Raw genomic sequence first — 27150 nt, 5'->3', positions numbered from 1 at the left:
TCTATCCATCAAATCCCTGTCTCTCCAATTTAGAGACAAGAATAGGGGGGACAATGTCAGATGCTCTGCACAAGTCCAAGGTAGATGACATCAGTTGCTCTTCCCTTATCCATCAACGCTGTAACCTGGTCGTAGAAGGCCACCAAATTTGTCAAGTGCAATCTGCTCCTAGTGAAGCCATGTTGGCTGTCACCAATCACCTAATATCAGATAGGCAGTTTAAATTCAAAAGCCTATTAGAGCAAACTTAGCTAGTCTGAGTGATGAAGTCTCAGGGAAGCTATGCTCAATTTTTCACAGCATCCAGGTACAGCCAGTCTTTTTCTGTTTCATTCTGCAGGACTTTGAAGGAGGATACAAGAGGCAAAAAGTGAGAGGCAGAAAGAAAAATCAGCAGGCCACACAAAGAAAATTCACAGCATGATCACTGGTACCTCCTATCTCCTCTTCATACTTAAAATTGTTTCTTACAGATGTTATTTCATGCATAAAAGAAACCTTGAAGACAGTAGACAAGAACATTTCCTTACTCTTCAGAGGCAAATCTAAACTAATTTCTCTCATTTATCCCAGTAGTCACCAGAAGAAACAGAAAATCTGGGAGTTATTTAGATTTAAGCCAAAGCAGACATCAGCATTAGATGTTCATGGCTTTTCAACTTCAGGCTTATTTGTCTAACAAGTAGATACATTTTTATTTGATAAAAGTAATAAAGAACAGAGCTCATATTAAATCTTACAGCTTCCCCTTATCCTTACCTACTCAGCATCACAGAAGACTGAATAGCTTCCCCATAGCCATCAGGTTTCTAGTTTCCCTGAGCTATGATTTCACTCTGCTCCTGGTCTGCAAGCAAGAAGTGCGAAGTGGAGCTGAGTGGTTGTCTGCTTCTTTAATTTATCAATTCATATTAAACAGCAGTAAAACTTCAGCAGCAGTTGTGACTGAGGATTAAAAACTCCTACATTCCTCCTTTTTTTCCCACCCCTGGAAAAGAACCAATTAGTCTTTAACCATTAACCTGAGAAAAACAGAAACACATCCCTGTGTATTCTGCAGCTCTATTTGTACTTAACTGGGGCCTTACTGCATTTGGTTACTATTCATTCTCCCTACCAATACTGTACCTTTCCTAAAGTTTGGTGCAGACTCAGCTTGAAGTCCTCCAACATCAGAGAATTGATGCAAGATCTGTAAATTTCTGGTATGAAGTCAATCAAGTAAATGATTTCCTTAAATAAAGAAACTTGTTTTGGAATGAGGAGATGACAACTACCTTCTAGGTATACTCTTCCTTTCCAGGATACTGTGTAAGTTTTTTTCCCAAAAGGCATGATGCTGAGAATAACTGCACCAATATTATTTTTACTTATGCTCCTACATAAAACACCTTGCTGTTGATGCCTTGCACTCCACTTACAGAACAACCAAATAAAAGTCCTTAAATATTTTGGTAACTATTACAGAGATTCTAAAAATCCTAAATTTGAACCATGGATAAGAGGTGGGATATTTTATGTTGATGACAGCATTTACATGGAGTTAGAATATTTTTTAAAAATAATAATGGCTGCAATTTTCATCGTCCCAGATAATCAAGAATTCAAGTCAAACTCACTTTTCAAGTTCTGGCTGGAGAAAAAAGTAAGGGATAGAAAGGATCAATAGTGTGAAAAACACATTCCAGCAGTCATAAGGGGATTGAAATTTTCAGAAATGAACCCAGATGCGTGGCTCCCGAGGTGTTTTGACTGAGATGCTCTCATTTTGCATAATCTCTTTTAACAGAATTTGCAAAAAGCCTTGCAGAAGGAAAGGCACATACTACTGGAAAATAAAAGCTGCTTGAAAAGATGCAGAAAGCAAATAGGCAGATATCCAGCAATAGTTGTACCATTCAATCCACATGCTTGTTCTTTTTCCATCAGGATCACCCGTCTTCTCCTTAAAGCATTTAGAAGGACATTCGCCCCATAGATAATATGGGGATGGGGTGTCCCCTCCTTCTGTGGATGCTTTTTAATGGGTTCAATGAAGTAGTCTCCATGGGGCAAATGGAAATATCCAGTCTGAAAATAAGCACATAAGAGTTAATCTCATTGTCCAGTACTGGAAGTCAAAAATAAAATAGACTCTAGTTTTTCTTATAAGCCAGTCATTACACTGCAGAAATACAAAACCAACAGGTTTTCAGCATTTATTTTGCTGTACGCATCAAGGTTGCTTTGTACCTCACAAACGTGTAACAGGTCCAAAGGGGATTAGAAAAAAAGCCTTCTTTCTAATAACCTGAAATTCTGTATATGGAGGCAGAGGCTCTCATATTTGTACAAAGGCACTGAAAGGTCAGAAGTTAATTTGTCAAACATGATACACTAGAAGGAGCTGCATCTTGCTCTTCTGGTGTTTTCCATCCATTTCCCAGAGAATAAATCCTTAATAGAAGCTGTTTTATAAGGGCAAAGCATAATTCTGCTCCTAGCTGCAATTCCACAGTCAGATTACACAACCCATTAAACGGGCTGGCCTGTGCTGTGCACTCAACACAGGCTACAAACCCGCCCAGTCCCCAGGTTTCCAACAGAAGAAACAAGCAGCTTTTTGTGAATTATAGCAAGCTATTGGTGATCTTATAAAAGACCTGCATAACAAAGGCTGTAACATTTCTCATGCTGTAACTTCTGTATCAATCTCCCAGCTTTGACTGTGCTACTGGGCCTTTGATATCCATCGGGACTACACAGGATTAGTTTACACCTCCCTCTGCCATGATCTAAGAGACACATGCAACCAGCATTTTTGCAGGGATTGCTAACATTGCAAAACCATTGTGTAGCCCCTCCTCTTAAACGTGTCCAGAGCAGTACTATATTGAAAGCAAAGGATCTACTGACATCCCAGCCCACACTGGGTATGTGACAGGAGATTGAGGTATCCCACTCTTAGGCTTTGTTTCCTCTTCACTTTCCTGCTGTGGTCAGTGTAGCCTTCTTAACTTGCTCTGGAGCAGGAAAAAAAATGCAGCAACACTGCGTTCCTGCAGCTGCTGCACTCAAACTTCCAAGGACAGACAAATTGAAAAAACCCTGTGAAACACTCCAAGGTCTTACAGTTTCCCTGGGGAGTTGGGAAAGCCAGTATGAGTGTAAGGACAAGAGGCAAATCAAGTGAATGGCGGAAAAGCATTCTTAAAAAATAAACAAAAGTAGGCTTTACATACTATGAGACCAATCAGTGAGATCGCCACACAATGTGCTTCAAAGTCCCCTCTACCAGATAGATACCTTCTGTCTCCACTCTGATTGCCACAGACCCAATACGTCACACAACAAACTCGTACAAATAAATAGCTGTGAATTTCATTTCACAGAGTTTGCCCAGCAGTCCTTAAGAGAAGAAATTCTTTCTTTCTAGTTTTCCAGTGCAAGTCAAAGTTTAAAAGCCAGAGGTTGGCCTTGGTTTGAAGCCTTGGCTACACCCATAAAATTTCACAGGTTCAGGACTCATAGTCACATATTTGCTCATATTTTTTACATTTACTGCTTGCAATGATTACAATTACTGCTTGCATGTTTAGTTTTATTTTTAAGAAAACTAAAATCAAGACTTTGGATTCTTAAACATGAAATCTAAAAATACTTTAGGTTTCTTTTTAAATTGTGAATCAAGACTACTTTTGATATACAAGCTGAGACACACCATAAAAGCAATAAATGCCACGTTTAGATTGGATAAAGATGTCAAGTAAGCCTGAATCTATAGAGCAGAAATGCCTACACAGATGATAGACCAAGAAATCAGTAGATGTGGCTTTCCTCATCCTGCTCAAGGAATCAAAGCACTGTCACAAATCTTTGACCATTCCTTTTCATTACACATGATTTGATCTTTCCTGGATGTTCTGAAAATCTGTGTTATTTGAATTTCTTTTCCTGTTGTGCTTTTTAACCCCATGGGAACCAGGAAGAACTAACCATCTTCACTGCAGACCCTGATTTTATAGGGCAGGCTGTTGTGTCAAAGTTGCCTCTGTAAGAAGAAAGGTCAGGCGGTCATATAAAAACAAAGTATATAAGTAGCAACCACATTTATCAAGCTCCCCCTGCAATGTTTGCATGTTAAAATTCAGCTCCCCATCCAAGCTGTTTGCAGCACGGAAAAAAACAGAAATTTATCATATTTCATATTGCACACATACACAGACATGGCAGTAGAGATTGTTCAGTGAGCCAGCAAACACTGGCTACTACAGATCTCAGCTTCAGACATTCCCACTGATTTTTGCTTTATTGTTTTCTTAACATTAACATTTTTCCATATGAAATATCTATTTGCACAGTCTTACACATTTTTGCTGTAACAACTCTATCCCAAGCCACCACTGTTCCAATACAGCCACGACACCTCCAACCAGCTGGCATTCTGCAGATAGCATTTGTTAAGTTCAGCGATATGACTGTACCATCCCACCCACCTGCGATAGAAATCCTGCCCCTCTTCCTCAAGATCTGGGATGAAACTAGGAGTTGTCCCTCCTGCCCCCTGCAGCAACTGCTTGTCTGCACTGGCTTGTGTACAGTTCTTGTCAATGTCATTGTAGTGATTTCCAGGAATATGTTTTCCTGGACTTGCAGGAATAGTGCTTTCCAGGACTACTTGACCCACGTCTACTGCATGTGCTTCATTCTTTACATTGGTAGATAACTGAGTATGGACAGAAACACAGTTAGCAACACTGTCCTCCTCTGTGTTGTAATTACGGCCTTCTTGTTTGTCTCCTCTTTGTTACATGAGGCAAGGTCCAAGAGAAGCCTCCTGCACTTCATGAAGAAAAAGTGGAAATTTTTAACATCCCTTAATTTCTGGAAGTGGTCATGTCTATGTGTCAGATCTTCCCTGAAGAAAGCAGCCTCAGAAGTGTTTAACTTCTACATAACAGCATTAATATTTGTTCTTTAAAAGAGGTTGGTAACAGCCAGAACTTTCATATCTGTTGGCTACAAGACTGCTGAATCTTGGGAACATAAAGGCTGCTCCCACACTGGACATCCAGACTGAAGTCACTGGTGCATGAACAAACAAGGCTGACGACTGATTTTACCAAGGAGACATCCAAACTTTGCAGCAACTCACAGTTTGACTTGCCACAACAGCTCCTGACACCTTGAGACTATCAGAAAATCTCCAATTACTGAAAAGCAACTTAGTCCGTAGAGTAGCAAAACTAAGCTGGAGGTAGATAGAACTACTGCCAGCTCAGAATAAAACAGGAAGAACTCTAGGTATATTTCAGGTTATGGCACAACTCTTCATAGTTGGTGTGGCAATACCACTGGGCACACCCACACAGCCATTTCAGCATTCATGAAATGGTGCATCCCCACAAACAACTGATGGGATGGCATGGAAATACATAAACCAGCTTTGTCACCAAAGAGAGTGCAACTGTACCTGTCAGCCCACTGACCATGCATTTCTGAACCACAGACATGGCTTGTTGCAGTTTCTGTGGTTTTAGATCTGACCTCGCAGTGACCAATAAAAACCCCTTTTAATTTCAGCCTAAAACGTGGTTCTAGGGACAGGAATATGCTTCCTTCACTCCTGCTGCTTCTTGCAGGGTTGAAAAGTATAATATCATTAATTCAAGGCTACAAGTCAGTAGACCACTGTTCTGCATCAAGCTCTTAGTTTGATCCAACAAAGCATTTAGGAACAAGGTATCCTTGCCTCTTTCCCATTCCCACCTACTTGTTCCTGCCATCAAATTATGGCCATGAGCCCATCCACAGTGCAGTCTGAAGAGGGAGGAAAGAGGAGAAATGATACACTGAGCCTGTATTGCTTCTAAACTCATTGTAACATAATCATGCATCTTGATTTAATTTATGGAACAAACTTGATGTTTGTCATGAAACTGAATGTACATTCAGCACCTGGGAACCCTCGTCAAAAAACTAAGTTATAAATCATCGCTGTTGTGCAAAATTTTCACCTGTCTTCTGTCAGTCTGCAGACTAAAGCCCAGCTCTACTCACAGTATCTAAAAAATCTGCAAAGAAAGGTTGGGGTGACTCTCTGTTACTGTTCTTATGCAAAAGATCCAGCAGAACATAAAGTTTTCCAAGTACTAGACTTCTAGATAAGGTGACAGATTGCAAATTGTAACAAAAGAAAAAATCTGCTCTGAAAGTTCTCATGGATCTTAAATTCTAGCAGTGAGAGAATTTCTTTAAAAAACACTGCCTGTTCTGTCTGTAACAAATTCCCCAATAAAGTAAAATATTTATAAGCAATCTTTCACTTGAACTTTGTGCTCTGTGAGTTTCTGAAGAAGTGTGAAATATAGAGAAAACCATAATCACTTCAATACAAAAGAAGAGAAACACCATTACATCCTACAAGGTATTTTAGTGCTATCTACACTCTCCCCAGTAAAGAGAGCTGCCTCAATGTATTTGTTTCCTGTTACAGTACAGAGACAGGACACTGTAACCAGGCCAGATGGTCTCCCTCTGAATGTGTTAGTCAGTGTATTACCAAACATCCCTGAGTACTCCCCTTCCCTGGCAGTTTCAACAAATGGGTATTCTCTTTCCATGTTGCTAGCCCAAAATCAGTGCATGTATTGCCCTAATTTATCTTGCAAGTGTAGTTCTCATGGTGCTACAGCATGTGGAGAAGGTAAGCTGGAAGAGAAGATGAAAACAGGAAAAGTAAAATAATTTGAATAGATTCTCTACTCCCAGCCATCAGTCCAATAGGAGATAAGCATTCTTGAGACCTGTGTCTTAAATACAGCTCTGTAAATGTGCTACAGGAATGTTTCATGTCCTATGTTATATCAAGTATCATAAATCAAGAAAAATTTAGGGAGGCTCAGGAACTGTAGACCTTTCTGCACAGACGTATTATGCCCATGGCTGCAAAAGTAACTGAAGAGTGATACAAAAAAATGTGCATTACTCCATATCATCTAAAAATCTGTTAATCATTACATGCTCCACTTTTATTATCTGAAAATGGCTTCACTGTGTGCCTAAGTGTACCAGAGAGAAGACAATACAATGTTTAGCTCATGTCAAAGACTAGTTCTGGGACCCGTCTCAAAACTTTCCCCTAATTCTGCTGCCATGTAATCTTCTGAATGTCTAAAGACATCTGCCAGTTATACTTTTGCACTACAACAAGAAGAGGCGCTGACACACACCCCCAGACAAAAGTTCTTCTCATGGCTATTCCCAGAACTAACTGGAACATAAATTACACATTTGTATATCTTATAAATTAAAATCATTTGTCCTTGCTTTGTTTATCCTGAAACTGCTTTATTTTTGACTGACTGGCTGTCAGGAAGAAACCATGATTTTCATTACTGTCATAATAAAGAAGAGCATACACAAATCATACTTGAAGTTACAAATTAAATAAAGCCATCAATTACATGATCTATCAGTTCGAAGTATAAAGACCCTATACATTAGCACCAGTGAATAAAATAATGGCTTTAACCCTGAGAAATGTGGTTCTCTCAGAAATAGTCTATTGCTGTACAAAAAGAAATATATTTCATACTTCAAATACTAATCACCTGGGGGACATTTTTTATTAATTCAACTTCCAGCTCTGTCTTAGGGCGAAATGTGTTATAGAGATACCTGTAAAAATGTATGGATAAAGTCAATTAAGGAAATCAAGAGTGGTAAATGCAGTGTGCCCACCAGTGCTGCTTGGGATGAAATGACTGTTAAATTCCACCTCCAGCACATGTATGTGCTTTCCAACAGCTTCCAGAGATTTTCAGCACTTAGTGAACTCACACTTTGAACTTACTCTTCCTCCCTGCACAGGCTATACACCAAGAAACAAAATGTTGAGGACAACTGGAAGAAAACACCACCAATCTTCACATTAAACTTACTTCAAAGCGCTCAGAACCAGCAAAATTCTGATTGATTATTAAGTATTTCTTTAGTTTCGCTCTTTATATCTGTTCGTTCCTAACTTACAAATAAATAGCAGAATTTTTCATTTAAAGTCCATGAGATTTCAAGCTATGTATATCTACAAAACATGATTTTTTTTTAGCAGTCTGTAGCATCATCTGCTTTTGAGTGCATTTACACGGCCTCAGATTACACAAAGGAGCACCGTTAAGAAAGCCTCATCGGAAATAAGCCAGCCTTATTTATGGTCATTACAAAGTTTAGTTTTCACCAGAGAGAAAATGACTGCAGCCAAGTTTCCCTCATTTGAACTTTATGAAAAGCTACTATGTAAAATAGTAATAGAAATGGCCAGAAAATAGGGGAGAGTGGTACCATATGTATGTGGTGTGTGGAAGTGGAGGTGGGTGTTTGTTTGTTTGTTTCCCTCAGTGCCTATAGGGGAAAAATCTAAAAATCTACCCAAAGAGTTTTTTTCTAAACTGTTGTTCTCTCCTTCTTCAAATTGCCCCCTATACCCCCAAATTTTGACATATTCTGGCCAAAAGTGTTTCCCAGGCTGTATTTGGAAGTGTTGCTACATTACTTAATGGGATTTTTTGTTCAAGTGCCTCATTATTTTGACACAAACAGCTCCCTGTACATGTCGCATCTCCCACACCGCATGACGCTTGTCAGGAGGACATTGTGATCCTAGGACACTTTGACTCATTTTCAACCAACTTTTTTGATTTTCAGTATAAATCGGCATTTTCCAGTGGAAAGCAGACATTTTTAACATATTTCTTGCGGTCAAAAGTTCAGGGGTTATGTCAAAATATAATTTCTGGGAGAATTTTTTCAATCAATTCCACATGGGAAGCTGAAGCTGAGTCCTGTGGGAGGGGAAAAGAGCAGCCTTAGCCTTGGCTAAGATGTTGCAATTGCAATGTTATCCCAGACAGGAGAGGCTGGAATGGGTGTATGTCAGGCGAAAAGGGAGGGGAAGAAACCAACAGTTCGCAGTCTAAAGTTATAGAACTTAGTATTTTGAGAATAACGCCAGAAAATAACATCTGCAGCAAGAACAATGTGTAACTCACTGAAAGCAGATGGCAATATTTCTATCAATAGGGCAGCAATGGACTCTGAAAACACAGCAAGTTTTTTGAAGTGACATGAAACAAGAATGTGAAGATGTTGTTTTTACCTTTAAGTACTTTGCTTCAGCTGCTCATTACAAGTGTAATGCATGGTAACACAAATTCAGTTTGAATAAAAGAATTTTCTAATTAAAGAAAAAAATGTGCCACAGGAACATGCATTACCAGAGAACTTCAGCCACATATAATCAAAACCAAACTGGTGAAGTAAATCATCTGTAAATATTACACATGCTGAGTTTATTTTCCTTTTTCAGCTTATGACTTAATTGCTTTCCATGTGTTATTTTTTTCCCCAAGAATCTTTCTCTTTGAGTTGTCATCTGTTCCTATCACTGTGAACACAAAACCCATGACATGAGGGTCCAGGTAAAATTTTCACCTCACTCCTCAGCTAGAGCTACAAAAAACGGACCTGCCATGCCATTGCTCAGGCAGAAAGGAGAAGGCTGAATATTTGTTAGGTACTGAGAAATTTCACAGGAGACTCTTATGAACATCAGCCACAGAAAAGGACAACTTTCTAGCTTTTTTCATAGAGTTCTATACTTTCAGCAGCATTTAGTGAAAAAGGTGCTATGACACTGCAACACAGCCTTATAGTTTCAACACAGTTTTGGTCCAAAATTATTGTTAAGATGTCAAGGTAAGTGAAATCACATCACAAGATCATATACTCTTTTGTCATGCTTGCTACCTTGATTATTCTAGAAGCTGCCAGAAAAATTCTGAGAAGTGTCAGAAATGTGCAGTTAGGTCTGCACACTCTGGGCTCAAAAAGTTCAATCAGACAGAAGGAAAGAGGAAAAAAAATACCAATGCAAACCCAAATTTACATCAAAGTGGACTTCTGTGGCAGAAATTAGGTATTAGAGGAGAAAGAAGTGTCTGATATGCTCCTGTTCTCAGGTTCTTAACAGTCAGACTTCAGTACTGAATACTGCTGAATAAGAGTCTTCCTGGCTGAAGACATAGCCTCAGCGAAGGAGAAAAATCAAGTTTCCATGGTCATGTCAATCAGCTACCATACAACCACTCATAATACATGATCACTCCGCTGAGAGACTTGGCAGAGAAACATTACTCTCGGTAATGGCATCAGCTTGCTGGTGACCACTCTCAACTTAATTTCTTCTTCTCCTTGCACTTGAGAAGGACAGACTCATTCCTTTTTCCACAGTTTAGTGAAGATAAGGACTTCGATTCAGGTTACCTAGTATACGTTTTAAGAAGCTAGGGCATAAAAATCCACCCTTTACAAAAATGGGTGAGAGAAGCAAACATTGCAAATCCTGTGTTAATTTGCTCCTCTGCCATGTCCCAGAAACAATTCATTAAGCAATACTGATAGCCAGGAATAATTTCTGTGGATCCCCACCTCACTGTGAGCTTTGCATCTCTTACAGAATCTGAAGTACCCTGGCTACATTCACTTATACTCAAGGAAATCATCTATGAACTCAATCTTCTGTGAGGATTTGAGCATGCTCACATGAAAAAAATATAACTTGGAACATGTAATTTTAAGACAATTTTGCTCATCCTTCAGGTCATGGCATCCTCCACTATCAATCTTTACTGCTCATCCTAAAACCATTTATTACTTCTTCCAATTATTTACCTGATTATCCTTAGAAGAAACAGTCCAGCTACATTATTCATACATTCACTTGTGGGTGACCTCTTGGCTATTTTTGCATGGTAGAAATATCCCATCTTACTTCTTATGATAGAAGATTCACAAATGAAAGATGGTAACTGTGTGCCTTGTGAAGCTGCTTAGAGTCCTGCTAGTCTCTCTACGGGCTTCTGCTCTGAGATCTCCAGTAGTTTATGAGGAACATGAAGCTGTGTTCCCATAGCTTCTATATCTCTAACCGTGTCACAGTGCCCAGCAGCAGTCACTTCATGTTGCCCAATACCCAGCAAGTATTTTAGCTTCCTTCCACATTCTTATTTTCTACTTTTTGAAATATGTCCCCTTTGATTTCCTCACGCCATTAAATTCCAAGAGGTTAAACATTTATTGTCCATTAGAGGAGATTTAGTAACTAGCCATTTTCATAGTCTTAAAATGCAGCAAACATGACATTTAATAAATTTTACACAACCCCCAGTTCTGGTTATATTAAGTTGGAACAAGCATCCAGCAGGGAGATTGCATGGCACAGTTGACTTTTAATTCATTAACTCAAACACAGTTTGAACTCTTATTCTATTTACCAGTGCAATTTCCACACTGCAGCTGAGAGATGGACTACCAAGGACCCTCTGAAGCCCAGGGCACTCTGGAAATATGTGGCACTTTTTATCAACATTTCCTTTGTAGCTCAATTGCCGACAAGTTCATTGTGTCTTTGCAGAAGGCAATGTTGCAGTCCTTTGAGCTGCCTAGTCTGCCCAAAGCTAGTGAGGTGACACCCCACCACAACAGGCTGAGTGGCCAGTGGCTAGTCTGTGCCGGCAGCCCATCCACATGGCAAGTTACATCACTCCTGAGGATAAAGCACACCTAGAAGTTTTTCCTCCAGCAAAAATCTGCTAGGTCACATGGAGCAACCCACCAAGCAAGGAGTATGAAAAAGTAATCAATATAGCCTCAAGCTGTACCTTAGGTTTTAATGTAATAGCAAGTTAAATCTAAATTAAAAATCCATAAGCTTTGCTATCCAGCCTGAAGGACACTCTTTGGTGAACAATAACACAGTATTTTTCCGAGTCTTTGACTCTTCCTCTCAGCCATGCTTTCTCCCCGCCCCATCTCCCCCATTTCTGTGATGGAAGTTTTAATGGTAATATTTGCCTTAAAAAAAAAAAAAAAAAAAAGCAAGCTGTTTCTCCAGGTGCAAGAGGCTTACTTTGACTACAAGTATAAGAGGGTGAGTTTTCACAAGTTTCACTTAATTTGGGATCCAAAGACAACTTGGCAAGTGTCACTGTTCTGAGACAAAACAGAAAGTTTGCCCAGTTCCTCCAAAAATGACCTTTAATTTGGAAGAGTAGGAAAGAGCAACAGCTGTTTTATTCCTTGAAAATACTCTTGGAACGCTTAGTTCATATCTTTCTAATTAAAATTGTTCAGAAAGCACTGTATCCAGGGGGCTTACATTGTACAAATAGGGCTTTTTTTTTCATCTCATTAGTATCAGAACAGCCTCTCGTGAAAATGAAAACAAACACTATAAAAATGGTTTGTACTACCCATCATTTGAAATCCCCTCTGAGACTTTTCAGAGGAGGATGAGAAGTTCTGAAGCTTTGATTTGGAAGACAGTAAACTCTTAACAATTTGCAAAGCAGATCAAGTTTGATGATTTAAAGCCTATGTAACACTGAAGGGTAAAGATTTAAACACCAGATTGGCAAGAGGTTCTGTGCCTAAACCATACTTTCTATTAACAATAAAAACACAAGCAAGAGGGTCCAGAGAGCAGACGTGATCTCTAAGCCTGGAGACCAAAAGCAGCATGGCTGTTTTGGCTTCCTGCTCACTTACATTCTGAAACTAATTTCAAGCTAGTGAGCATGACAATGTTAATACTGCAGAGATCAATAGAGAATAACTAAATGCAAATATTTGATCGAATGAAAAGTGGCATTGTTCCTATTGACAAGTATTGTTTGTATTACTGTGACTCACAGGAATCCTAGTCAACAGCCAGAAAAGCAGATATGTGTGCAGATAGATGGAAGAAATCACAATTATCCCATTTCCCAGTGGACAAGACTGTTAGGAGCTTTACACTCCTTAAGACCAAAGCAAGGGAAGGTCACAGCCCAACTTCTTCCACTCCACAGAAATTATTTTGCTTGAAGAAACAGAAGTCTGTGGTGAAAAACAGCATTAGACTGGATTACATTGGCCCATCTGCTGACACTCTTCTCCTAACTTCATTCTGCCCAACCCAAAAGCAAGCAAAAATGTCAAGAGCAGACAGCATACTTTAGGTCTGCAGTGGTGTTCATAGATGTGTTGGGGAAGAAGGCTTCTGCCTCTCTTTTCTCCAAACTCATGAAGCCTCTGGCTGCACAACACAGCTGGATCTTATAAGTGAATTTCAGCATGCCTAGGAAGGGTCATGCCACCACTTGTCATGAAAGTGTCACATCAAGGTGACATAAACGGCAGCCTGTAGAAACAGAGAGACAGTCTCTTCTTCACTTACAATTTATGCTTCCAATGTCTTTCTAAAAGGTGACTTCCCCACACTGAAAGATAACCTCAGAGCAGCACTGTGACACAGAGTTTCAGCTCTGTGCCTACAGAAGGAATCAAGGCTTCTGCACAACTGCAGCTTGAAACACACTGCCCTTGTTTCCATGGGTGGTAAGAGAAAACAGCTGCTTCCTTTGCTCTGCACAGCCCTGCAACAGGCTGTGAGCCATGTTCAGGCTGCAGCTTGCTCCACTATCACTGGGGAGGAATGAAGGGGGGAGGGATATTATCAAAACCAGCTATGTTACAAAACAGTAAAATTCAGTACCTGGTTGAGAGGACCTGTGGCACATTAAGATATTGGTGTCAGGTGAGTGACACACCACACCAAAAAGTGTATTTTGCAGCACCATCAGTGGCTATATTTGAAAAGGATTGAGAGTAAGAAATGGAATGTGGAAGGAGAGGGGAGAAGAAATGAGATGAAACCCTAAGAACAAGGTGCAAAGCAAGTCCCAGAACTTGGAGGACAAAGTGCAGTCTCTAGTACACAGCTGATGCTTAGCACCTGGCAGCCTGAGAACCAGCACCATGATAACTGGCAATCACAACCAGAAGCGCTAAACTTCTGCTGGCCTGAGGCAAATCACATGTCACTCAGTTGACTTTCCCTGTTATTTCTGCCTGCCTGAGAAAGAAGAAGGAAGTGATTTTATGACTGCATCTGGCACACCACTATAAAAGTTTTTACAAATATAGTACAAGTCGCAGCTCCCATGCATACCACAGCTAAAGGCTAATCAGATTCAGTATTGGGTTCAGGTCAGTTTAAAAGCATAAAGCACTTAAGTTAGCTCTGAACTCAATTTAAATCCCCCCTTGAAGCTTGAATTCTGAATGAAACCCATTTCTGTTGATATGTGAGGTACAGTGCACACACTGATATAAAAATTACCTGCATGTTTGAGACACTAGCTTGCAGGCAGAAAATTAATAACTCTTACAGAAGTACAGAGAGATGACCTATACTTTGAAATTCAAGTTGGGGGGGAAAAAAAAAAGCCCCAATAAGAAAAAAAGCCTGCAAGACAAACAAATACTTCTCAATCTACTCACAGTCAAGTTTCAGCTCAAAGCTTGGCAGGATGCATACTCAACAAGAACCAAATAAAATTTGGTACAAAACCAATAACTGAGTAAACTACTTACACAAAAACTAGCATAAAAATCTCTGCTATCCCAAGGTCCCCCCTGCTAGGAGCTAAATCTGATGAAATACCATCTACCTTCTCTAAAGTGCTGAATACTTTAAGATCCTCCTGATACTGGTGGGAAATCTAGTTCAACACTTTTCAGAGTAAGGCCCTGTGTATGATGAGCACCCAAAAAGGCTGGAAAAAGAGAAAACACGGGGAAGCAGTAAGTAGGACAGAGAAACTGGAGAGTTTCTGCCTGTTTGCCCAAGCACAAGAGGTAGGAAGATTTAAAAGAAGCTGCCAGACAACAAAATACTTTTTTCACTCGAGAAATACTAAAACCGAAGAAGCGTTTGCCCCAGAAAATTGCAAATCGGAAATGTTGAGAGAGGTTCCAGAAGTGGGCTGGATAAATCTGTGTAGGGAAGATTAGTCCTACATTGTTAAATAGAAAAATACCACCTACAGCTCAGAAACAGAGAGCCTGTCAAGGAGATGTCCCTGTTTTCCAGCCCTGTTCTTACAACTCTCCCCAGGAATCTGCTGTTGAGCATTTGTTTCCTTCTGAAAGTCAGCAGCATACTCAACAAAGCCAAGGGTCTGGCAAATTAACACCTTCCACCAAAAAGGAAATCGCAGTCTGCCGCTCAGGTGCTACCTTTGTAGCAGCTTTTTCAGTAGAAAAAGAGGCTTTCTCGGTTGGGTGCTTAGCCTCTTGGTTGCTTTTGCAGCCCGAGGTGCTTTTTCCTATTGTGCCTTTCACGAGCCAGGTTTCTATTTTCTTTTAGCTGTATCAGCCCAAGATGGCCTTCTGGGACTCCACAGCAGGGCATGTGCACTCCTTCCTATCTCTTTAGACTAGCCCACCTTATACCAGACTGACTGTGGGGCAGGCTGGACTTTGGGGCTGAACTTGTACTGCCATAGGTCTTAACTCTTCATGCAAGCAGCAACAACTTCCTTTAAAAATCACCCCTTTTCCAAACTATTCTTGGGGATGCACTTTTGTCTGCTTGCAAAACCAAAACATCTTAGCTGTGCAGCTCACCCATGGAGATCAGAGGGATAGATTTCAGCCTAAAAATGATGAATTTAGGATTTCGATTTTTATATGTTTTGATACACGTTTCTTTTGTAGAATATTTCTGTAAAAAATTAGGTTTTGCCTGTTGAAAAAGCTATTGTTTTTATTTTAAACTGACAGAAGAATTAGACTTTCCATCAAAACAATTCTTTGTTTGACTGCAAAGAGATTGCTTTTGCTATTTTGGAAATACAACACTCTTTGTAATAAAAGCATTTCATTTTGTCTTGCTTAAAAGCAGCAGTCAGCCTTTTACGTTTGAATGTGGTATTCCACAGCACTAAGAAAGACAATGTAGAGAAGAATTGGGCTATTTATCTGAAAAAAAAATTACAGTAAAAGATTCTTTGGAACAAGGCAGGTGAGGAAAAGTATTTTGCTATAGTAAAAAGACTAATTTTCTTTCTGTTAAAACTCTGCTGTCATGTCTTCTTTTGCTCACAGGATGTTAAAGTTTTGTCATGTTTTGACATCCTCATAATGTACTTTTCAGGAATTTAGAAATTCCTTTTAACTTAAAAAAACCCCAGATGTTCAGCATTTCTAAGAATTCAACAGTTTGTTTCTTTAGGATGTATAATACTTTTTATGTGAAACTGATACAGTGATATGTAGGAAAATATGTAGAATAAGAAGAAAATACTTTCTGAACAGATCAGATAGATGTTATCTGCAGATGAAACACCTTCCTGAAGACATGCTTGTAGTTTTGTAGAAGATATTTTAGTGAAGCAAAACTCTACTCAGATCTAAAAATACTATGTATCTTCAGCTCATACTCAGTTTAAGAATACTGAAAGTTTGAAAACTAGGTAACAATGTGAAGAAATAGAAGACAATAAAGACTAGATCATATACAGTCCTGATAGAATTCCAGTGGACTTAAGAGTTCTTTTAAAGAGAGGTATAATATTTGACCCATAAAGCTCTAATAAGCTTTTGTGTGGTCAGAACTGATTAGAAACAAATTTAGGAAGGACATCAGGACTGAATCATAAATAATTCACAATTCACCCCTCACAGAGGTGAATTTACAAAAATAGTATGTACAATAAGCAGTACATTTTGCTTTCACTATTAGCCAAAGTTGCACAGCTAAATACAAGAATGTCACTGAAGAAATCTTTACGACTGAGAGATGAGACTATGGGTTTTTGAGAAAGGCATTTTCAAAACCTGGACTTTTGTACAGGATGATGCCTTATCATGACAGAGGCACTGAAGCATCATTGATGGAAATGCTATCATTGAAAAACATCTGTGCACTAACTAAACAAAAGCTACTTTTGTTCCTCCCCAAAATGATGCAGGCGAGAGTTCCTCAAGTTGATAAGTTTCCTTTGTCAGTGCTGTGTCTTTTTTCCTTCTTCCCTCTGACAATGAAAACCAGAAAACACTGAACCAAATACATCACTGGTTCAACCTCGTTAATTTATTTGCAGGAGGAATGGATCTGACAGCCTACATCACAACAAACTATGTGTGGATTCCAAAGGCAAACATAATCCCCTCCAGGCTTAGATGCAAACCACATGCATTGTTCCCATCCCTTCTTTTGCTACTTCAAAATATGTTTGATCTTACTCTCTGCTCAGTGATCAACACATGGCGGCACTTAGAAATACCCAACAGGCATTTTGTAAGGGAAGACTTTCAAGGCAAGTTCTGACAGAGCTGAGCTGGAAACACGGAGGTGGTTTAGCAGAACTGGCTGTTAAAAAACACTTTCAGCAGGCTTTTTTCCCCAGCACTGCTGGCTGTTTTCCAAGAGCTACACGACCTACTCCTACTCCAGTCTACATGTTCTCCTCTGCTTTCACAGACTGGCAGATCCCCCTCAAAAATGGTGGTCGTTTGGCAGCACATCTCTGGATTCTGCCCAGTTTTCTTCAAAATGTTGAGACTCATATGTGCCTTGCTACAGTTTAATGGGTCTGTCCAGTGCTGTTCAGACAATAATAGCAATCCAATGTTCAGCTACCCTCCTCCTTAGGCTCTAGACTTCCCTGTGAAGTTACTGCCTAAACTGTCAAAACCCTATGTTTAGTTTCCACACACAATGTGATTTGATTAATTTGGCACATCCACTCATTAACTTTTACTGAGAAGCATTTGAGAATAAAGGTAAAAGCTGTGCACAGTTACTGAACAAGCTCTGGTTCTATCCTCAGTCTCCTCAGTTTTCAGACAGTCTTTTCAGAAGTTTTTTTTCCATAGTTCAAGTCACAGCAATGATTTTCTGAAGCTCCAGGAAGATGTTGGGATTTGACTGATGTCCTTAAACAATAATTTTGCTAATTTAGGAAGACTAACACAGCGGCAGAAATGAAAGCTTAGCTCTAGCTTCAGCATTTGAAATCATGTCCAGCTCTCAGACCCAGCAGTGTGAAGTGCAGAAGGCAAGCAAATGAAAGATAAGCAAATAATGCAGTTACACACACACACACAAACACACAGAGTAAAATCAAGCACACATGAAACACATGAATTACAATGAAAATCTCAGCTGGATCCCTGCAATTATAAAGAAGGTCAGAGCAATTGTGCACTACAGCTAGAGACTGGAACTGAGAAGTCTTAGCACAGGAATTTTTAATGAATCCTTGACTTGCAACAAACCAGGTGACCTTTGTCTCCTTCTATTGCCAATGCATACACAAAAATAAGTCAGTTTAACTAAATTTGCAGTCCTCCAAACAGGACATTTGTTTCCAAAAAATATATATATGTTAGCCTTTTTCAAACTGTAGATAAATAGTTTTCCTCTACAGCCATAAATCCTTCAGAAATACCATACTCCAGCTTCCTGCAAGCTTGTGTGCCTGTATACAAGAGAGACAGAGAAAGAAGTTCAGAGAATATGATCCTTCAGACATACGGGATCCACAAGGATTTTTGGACAATACACTGTAACCCTCAACTCTGATTTATCTGTAGGACTAACAGCCAACAAATGGCAGATTCTAATACCCAGCAGCAAACACTGCCTCGCTGGTGACACACACCATCTGCGTGTTTTAGGACTACTCATAGAATTGCTGGGATTTGCCTGTTGGGTTTCAGAATTGAAAGGCTGAAAAAAACCTCAGAATCAAACAGAAAACTCCATTCTCTTCATTGAAAGGAAAAGGCAGAACACCAAAATGTATATCAAATATACCATTTCCCAAGGGAAAACATCCCTTTCCAGCCTGCACTCATCATGCTGCCTTTTGTTCTACACTCAGAGTCTAACAGCAATTAATAAATTTTTGATTATGTTTATGCAGAACATAGCACAATGCCCGACTCAGACACACATCACTACTGCCATGTGAATTATTACTCTTGATAATAATAACAATAAAAATGAGTAATACCCAACAGAGAAAAAATTATTTTACTGCTTGGACTCCCTATAGAGATATGGCTTGAAAAACTATCTGAGAAACAATACCATGTATACTCATTTGCCACATGCGTATGTGTGTTCACAGACCTCCCTCTGAGACTCAGCAACACAAAATATCCATGTTATAGCCAAACCTGCAAGATGTCATGGGCACTGCTTTATCTCTTGATGTATGCGGCAAACCCTTTGTGTAGTGGCCAAGACTCTGCTCATCACAAAAACATGCTTCCTATGAATCTCTATGACTAGCCACCAGTTAAGTGATTTATTTTTTTTTTAATGCTTGACAGACTCCACAATCTGTTAAACAGACACTAAATAAGAGGAATCAGAAGCATGTAAGAACAATTGTTTGAAGTTTGTGTACCAAAGTTTGTACTTCTACAGACACACTGACCCAGGACACTTCTGGTCCCTCAAGAAAAGAAATGTATCAGTCTTCTTTCAAACTGTAACAAGCTCTAGGGTAAACTTTTTCATTTATGTTGGTTTATTTTGCAACACTTACTACTTTTCAAACACAGTATTTTCATCTTCCCAGAAAAACTTCATAATCCTTATGATGCATTAAATTAACCTTTTCCTGGGTAATTAACATCAGGCATTTCTACAAAGAGTGAAAGAATAAGAATTTCACTACAGTCCCCTGCTGCCACGACTGATTCCTAACAGCGAAGACCAAAAGGAAGCAGAAATCTGCAAGCAGAAGTGCAAAATGCATATGAGAAGTGCATTTGGATTAATTTGCATCAGATCTTTATCCAAATTCAGACCTGTCCACTTAGACCACAGCATGCTCCTGCCAACATATGGAATTTGGAAAACACATTCATTCAGTAAATAGCACATTATATATGTAATTTGCCATCAAAGAACAATGAACAATCATATGTTTCACCAGGTTTGGAGGAGCCCATGGAAAACTTGATGATATTCAAAGATCTTGTTGCAAGAAAGCCCCAAAGTTTCATTTCACTGTTCAGGTGAGTCCTGCTTTCACTGCTTCTTGACAAAAATTAGATTCCTCATGGTGCAATTACCCTCCTGCCAGCCCTTCCACCTGCACTGACTGTCTCAGTTGTCCATTTGGACATGATCAAACAAGTAAAAAGGTGTGGGTAAAGTCAATGCTACCACCATCATGTGATGTGTTCCAACAAGATATAGGCAGGAATTAATAAAGCTTGTGATTCTGCTCAGCTAGAGCTTTGAAGGTCACTGTAGCAGAATTCTACCTCTCAGTTTCCCACCTAAGAAACAATCTTAAAACATCTGCTGAGCTAATTTTCAGTCAAGGGAAAAGTATTTTGGAAGGAAAAGGACTGATTCTGAGGGCTGACAGCCTGATGTGGTAGAGCTATGAAAGCCTTCACAAAAGAAAGGGTGTCGGCATCCATGTGTTCTCACATGTTCAGGCAGGTCATCTCATGACAACAAAGATCTGATGGGGAGACATCAAAGCACCTTTGAAGATTCAGAGAGTTGAAGGGATGGGAATGGTCAAGCCCACACAGCAGACTGGGGAGCAGAAGGGCTACAACACAGAGTCCTCAAGTTCTTATTCCCAGAAGCAAACCCCGTGAAGGTATTGCAGGCTATGATGAATAGACAAGCTCATGATGTGCAGATCATTGTGTAGCACTGCAGAGCAGCAGGATGTTTTGATAGGAAGGTCTTTTGCTTGCCACAGGCTGCAATCTTCTGGTTGAGTGTCACAGCACAGCACTGATTATTAAATGGAATTACCACGTAGACAATGTCATTGGAGGCCCTGATCTCATGTTTAAACCACCACACAAATAACTCTGAGTCGTGCTGCCTTTTATAACTTTGTCTGTGTAAAGAGACGGGCATCTCCAGAGTAGGACAGAAATGGTCCATAGATTAAGGAGATGTCTAGTGGGAAGACTACAGAGCAAGGTATTCAGAGTAAGATTAGGTGGTAAAAGAAACAGGAGTGAGCAGTGGTAGGCAGCAGAAAGCAAAACTGACACTCAGTTGTTAGCATTGCCTAATTTATTCTGTATTTGTAACTAGCTTAGCTGAGGTCTTTCAGCAAGGTCAGTGGGATAGAATAACCAAGTCCCATGTAGCATTGCTGTCCAGTGGTCTCCCGTGAATATGGAGGGGCACAACTAGTAACATAAGCAGGGGATTTAAGCAGGCAGGATCTGACAGTAAACATCAAAGGTTTTTCTCTGATCTTTTGAGAAACTGTTGAGCCTCACATGCATAACTTTCTCAAGAGACTCTTGACACACTGAGATCCAATGACGACTCAAGACAGAAAAACAATTTAGCTTGAGGAAATTGTCTAAAAATGTTTTGGGTTTTGTTTTTTATTTTATAAATACTGGATTTAGCCAACAGCCAGGAGAAAGAATAGTTTCAAACCCTTTCATGGTTGCTCGATGCACCAGTACCCAGACACTTGCACCTCTGTGGAATACTAGCACCTCTGTGGAGTACTAAATCATGAAGGTTCAAGAAAAGCACTGTTTTTGTCTTCTTGAACTAGAAAGGAGCAGCTTTCCTCACAGATAATGACAGCTAGGTCAATCTTCCTGTGGGCAGCTTAATTAAAGATCTCTAAACTCCTGGCATTGACTAGCCATGTTGCCCCATCCCTATTCTTCACTGAGAAACCATTTGTTGCCATTGTGATCAGAAGTACCTGCTGTCTGAGGAAAAAAAACATTAGTTTCTTAATGGGCAACATACAAAATGCAATATCAGAAGTGCCCTTTTTTACTCTGATGTATGCAAGTCAGGCTGATTTGCATTTTGATGCAATACATGCAGTAATGAATAACAGTAGAGAGTTAAAGTCAATTGCTTATATGCTGCATTACCAAACTTCTATCAATGACCTGAAACAGAAGGGAATTCAGAAAAACAATATCATGAAGAGTCACTATTTGTAGCACTACAGCAGGAAAAGCAAGTACATTTCCCAGTTCCAGCTGACCACCAGTTCAAATCCCAATCAAGCACATGAAGTTACTGTGCAATAATTATTTTGTTTATGCTCTGATTCTTGTCTAAACTATGCTTCCTGGGAGTTTAATGTAAATCTAGTCAAGTCCAAAAATTCACATCAGTGGGAACTGGACTGTGGTGAATGGAACAGTGACCGAGAAGACTCCTGACAAGACTCAAGAGGGTCAGTGATCCCAAACTCAAACACAAGTCACAAGCAGAAGCTTAAAAAGCCAGAGAGAAACCAGATTACTGGTTGTGAAAGGAAAGAAAGTCATGCTGCCATCAGCCCACATTATTGCAGCAAGATGACTGCAGAGTCTTCCGAAGCATCTCTAAAGTAACTCAGAAAATCCTATTTAGTAGAGCCAAAAAGCATCTACAGATTTTGTGTCTACATATTAATTGCTTACAGAACAGCTACCAATTAATACTGTTACTTTAATCATGTAAACCACTGTTTACTTTAGTCCTATATTAGGGGACAGGCCACATATTGATTTACTTTTTAGGGAGACTTTCTATTGTTGCTTTTATCCCTTTAGATTCCCTCCCTGTCCCCCCCCCAGTGTCTTGTCTCTGGCATTGTGTGACTGGCAAAGCTGGTAAAAATTAATCCCAGATGTTAAACTTATTCTTACAAGCTGAAACAAACAAACAAATTACCCTCCCAGTGCTGGGCAGAGTGGACCCAAGAAGCTCCACCCATAAAATTTAGTAATCTTCAAAGCCAAAGCCAAACTTCAGACATGGCATTCTTCTGACCAGATGTAAATGTATACCTCAAAGCTTGTGCCCTCAGGATCTCCTTCATAATCAGTTAAGAACAGGCAGTTTCATCTCATCTGAACCATCAATCTTGGGATTAGTTAAACTGTATCTGAGAAGGTGTCCTAGAGGTGTCCTCCTCAGTGGCCCTGTAGAAGTCTGAACAAGCTGAGAAGTGGACACCTATACATGAGACATGCTTGGTCAGATACATCATATTTATAATGATATGGGATACCATGTGACCACTCTGTTGTTCCATTTAACGGTTTTCTCCCTGTCACACTGGGGAACACAAATAACTACTCAAGTTATAAAAAAATGACTGCTGCTGTGTTGCTGAGTGAAGTTCACACAAGGAGTATAACAACATCTAACTCATGTAAAATTCAGCATGTGTACATAAAACTGCAGTCCAACAAGCAGTACTGAGAATATTTTGTACTGCAGAGAGATATTTCTAATCGCCACATAAAGAAAGGATGGAGATTCTTGAATATTTTTAATTGGTGAATTATGATAATTTGCAGTAAGTCCTCACCTGTCCAACTAATAAAACATTTAAAACCATAAAGCACTGGAAGCAAAGTATAAGAAATGTTTCCACTGAGAAGCATGTGCTCAAATATTATAATTAATTCATGTAACTGAATTTCTCTCCAGCTATAGAAAATCTATTTTCTGCAGCTTTTTAGACTTTTTTCTTTTTTAATCTAGGCTTTTATGATTTTATTCTTGTAATTTATTTATTTTTGATAATCACTTCATAATATTGAAGTTACAGTGGCAGTATCAGTAAATAAAATACTGGAACAGTCAGCTGATCCATGCTGTAGTTCTTATATGTCTGGTGTAAACTTCTGCTGCTATGAATGCCATTACACAGAAAATACTATCTCGCTCCATTGTCTTTATGCTTCACAAAGGTGTAAGACCTGCAAGAAATTCAATTTTTCCATCCCATTCCAATCCAGCTGAATTACAGTGCTCATTATCATTAGCAAATTGTAGTAATAGTGAAATAAAAATGTCCTGGTTCAACTAGAATAGGGTCAAGTTTCCCCAGCAGAGGGGGAAGGGATCTCCAGCCAGGTTATTCATACCATGCTGGCATTAGGTCCAGGGGCAGGAAACTTTGATTTTACTTTCTCTTTGGCTTTTTGGTGGTGGGACCCACGCGTTGGCTTTGTTCCGTGACCAGTTGCGGTATTTCTCTGTATAGCGTTTATCTTGTTCACTGTTATTGCTGTTTATTGTTGTTATCATTGCTGCTGTTGTTGTTGTTCAGATTATCACACTGTTGTATTAAATTTCTTCTTATTTTAATCCCGGTTTGTGCCTCACTGCCAGCCCGACCGGCCGCGGGTTGGGGAGGGGAACAGCAACGTGCTCTCCGGTCCCAGCAGGGCTTAAGCCACAACAAAAAAATAACAAAGAAGTTTGTAAAAATGACACTCCATAAACTCTAAAAGATGCTACCCCTGAAATGTGATTTAATCGGTATTATTTTTACTAATTCATATAGATTATGCTTATTATACATTCTCTCTTGGATTGCTGTATTGCACAGTGATGGGAAAGCTACAGAGTGCTACATATCATAAAATCAAAGAATCACAGAACCATAGAATGGTTTGGGTTGGAAGAGACCTCAAAGATCACCTAGTTCCAACCCCCCTGCCATGGGCAGGGACACCTTCCCCTAGACCAGGTTGCTCAAAGCCCCGTCCAGCCTGGCCTTGAACACTGCCAGGGAGGGAGCAGCCACAGCTTCTCTGGGAAACCTGTGCCAGGGCCTCACTACCCTCACCGTAATGTATTTCTTCCTTGCATCTAATCTGAATCTACCATCTGTCAGTTTAAAACCATTACCCCTTGTCCTATCCCTACACCCCCTGATAAAGAGTCCCTCCCCATCTTTCCTGTAGCCCCTTTAAGTACTAGAAGGCCGCTATAAGGTCTCCCCAGAGCCTTCTCTTCTCCAGGCTGAACAACCCCAACTCTCTCAGCCCGCCCTCATACGGGAAGTGCTCCAGCCCCCTGATCATCTTTGTGGCCTCCTCTGGACTCACTTGAGCAGGTCCGTGTCTTTCTTACACTGAGAGCTCCAGAGCTGGACACAGCACTGCAGGTGGGGTCTCATGAGAGTGGAACAGAGGGGGAGAGTCCCTTCCCTCAACCTGCCGGCCACACTTCTCTTGATGCAGCCCAGGATGCGGTTGGCTTTCTGGGCTGCAAGTGAACACTGCCAGCTCATGTCCAACTTTTCATTCACCAGTATTCCCAAGTCCTTCTCCGCAGGGCTGCTCTCAATCCACTCATCACCCAGCCTGTATTTGTACTTGGGATTGCCTCGACTCACGTGAACTTGGCCTTGTTGAATTTAATGAGATTTGGACATATACTCTATCAGTTCTCAAAGCATAAGGGACAGGACCTCACGCAGCAAATTAAAGTCAGGAAACACTACCACTTCAGTCCATTCAGTTTTTTAAAGCTAGATTCTTGCCGTTACAGATGTGAAAGACTTGTGAAAACACAGTCAGAGTCTACATACGAACCTTTGTGTTTGTTTGAGATTCATAGAACACCAGGTTGGAAGGGACCTCACAGATCATCTAGTCCAACTTTTCTTGGCAAAAGTACGGTCTACACAAGAAGGCCCAGCAGCCTTCTTGTGGAATCTTAAAAATGTCCAATGTCAGGAATCCACCACTTCCCTGGGGAAATTGTTCCAGTGGCTGATTGTTCTTGTGAAGAATTTTCTTCTTACAGGAAGCCTGAAACAAGAGCTCTGAGACCCGTTCTGTTTTGTTTTCACATCTTACATACCAAGAAGAATACAATAGCTTCATGAAACCCGTCCTTCTTCAAAATGCACACAGACAAAGAAGAATCCAGTCACAAAGAACTCTTCCAGTGCTTTCCAAAGCAAGTGTAGCCTGTGTTCAGAGCAGGGTTTAAAGAGTACAGTTCTCAACTGGGCTCAGGACAATTGCATTTAAAAAAAGGGGCCAATCCTTAATTTCACGTGGGTGGAAAAGACAAACACATTCTTCCCCCAAAGCATAATGCCAATAATGCTGTTACATACTGTGTGGCTGATGTAGTTCCTTCTGCAGTGCAATAAAAAGGTATTTTGGAGTTCAGCACCATTTCTCAGAAGCCGTGCTTGCAAGTCCCTATGTCGTGCAGAATCCTTTCCTAGACAGTTCCAGCAGCAGCCAGAACTGCTTGTTTATTTATCCCTTTAGAGCCTTCTCTCTCACCCTTTGCTAACGCTCCACTCCTCATTTCCAGTAATTGCAAACTAGAGTTAGAAAGCAGCAGCTAAACTGGGATTACCCTAGTGCCTCACATACTTCTGTGTTTGCCTTGAATTTCTAGTTGCTCCTGAAGAGAGGTGCAAATTAGACAGATGGGACCTTTGCTGGCTATTTAGGAATCCTTAAGTGGTATTAAAACAGCAATATGGGTAAAACTGTACATAGGCATAGAGACAAGGTCTTCACTGACAGTTACAAGCAACAGACTTTACACAATACTACCTATGTTCCTTTGTTAGTCAAAATAGTGAGCCTTCATCTGAAAATAGCATTAGCTTTAATCCAAATTATGTCAGCTTTGCTCAGTCAGCAGTGCTGTAAAACACCAGGAAAAGTGTCAGAAACACTCTTAAAATTAGTGTAGTTTGCCAAAACAATTAAATGCTAGCTAACCATCAGAATGGCATCTATGTGGTAATAACCATGTTCATATTCCAAATTCCAGTCCCCATGTGTAATCATTCCAACAAAATTGTAACTGATTGCAGCTATACCTAATATGGCATTGAGTTCCACATTTTGGAACATGGCACTATGTTATGGTCTATTTCTGAATAAAATCTGTCTCATCAGGCAAGTTATAAAACAAACAGAAACAGCAATGGCACATTCCATTTCAGTTTATGCAATAACTCTGTTTTTCCCCCATACAATCAATGGTTTGTCAAGCCCTGTGCAATAATTTTTCTAACATTTTTTTCAAATCTCAATATACAATTCATAGGTGATAAATACCTAGTTGTTAAGGGCCTGGCAAAAGCTGAATTTTTGACTTGGCTCTCCCAGAGCAGTCTCCTCAATACAAACAAATAACTGTCGTCTGATTTTCCTGCTTATGTCTAGTGGTGCAGCTACAGGACAATGCACAAAGCCAGATTCTAATGTCAACTTCTGCTGCTCTACCCTTTTATAGCAACTTACTATACTTTAGAAAGAGAGAAGGAAAAAGGTTGCGTGATTAGACCATCATTTGTTCATATCTGCAACCATATGCTGAAAAAGAGTAAAAGACCTATTGCTAAAGCAGTCTTCAATAATTTAATTCTACCACTGCATCTGTTGGAGCATTCTTATTTGATGTTGAGCACATCAGTTAACACAAAACTTCCTAAGTGACCCCTAGTAAATTTTTTTTTCTTTTTTTTTTTTGTTTTTTTTTTT

At 39.9% G+C, this 27150-nt stretch overlaps 1 protein-coding gene across 1 annotated transcript in view; it reads right to left on the bottom strand.

The window, feature by feature from the left end:
* Window positions 1-27150, bottom strand: part of ADAMTS12 (ADAM metallopeptidase with thrombospondin type 1 motif 12) — a 170344-nt gene that overhangs the window by 106291 nt on the left and 36903 nt on the right. The window contains exon 3 of the mRNA XM_026865819.1: window positions 1896-2070. Coding sequence (XP_026721620.1) covers window positions 1896-2070 — 175 coding nt within the window. The remainder of the gene's footprint in view (window positions 1-1895; window positions 2071-27150) is intronic.

Source organism: Athene cunicularia (genome assembly GCF_003259725.1).
Source record: "Athene cunicularia isolate RWA chromosome Z unlocalized genomic scaffold, athCun1 chrZ_part1, whole genome shotgun sequence".
Lineage (NCBI taxonomy): Eukaryota > Metazoa > Chordata > Aves > Strigiformes > Strigidae > Athene > Athene cunicularia.
Note: the sequence above shows the minus strand (reverse complement) of the source record. Positions and strands in the feature narration are given on the sequence as shown.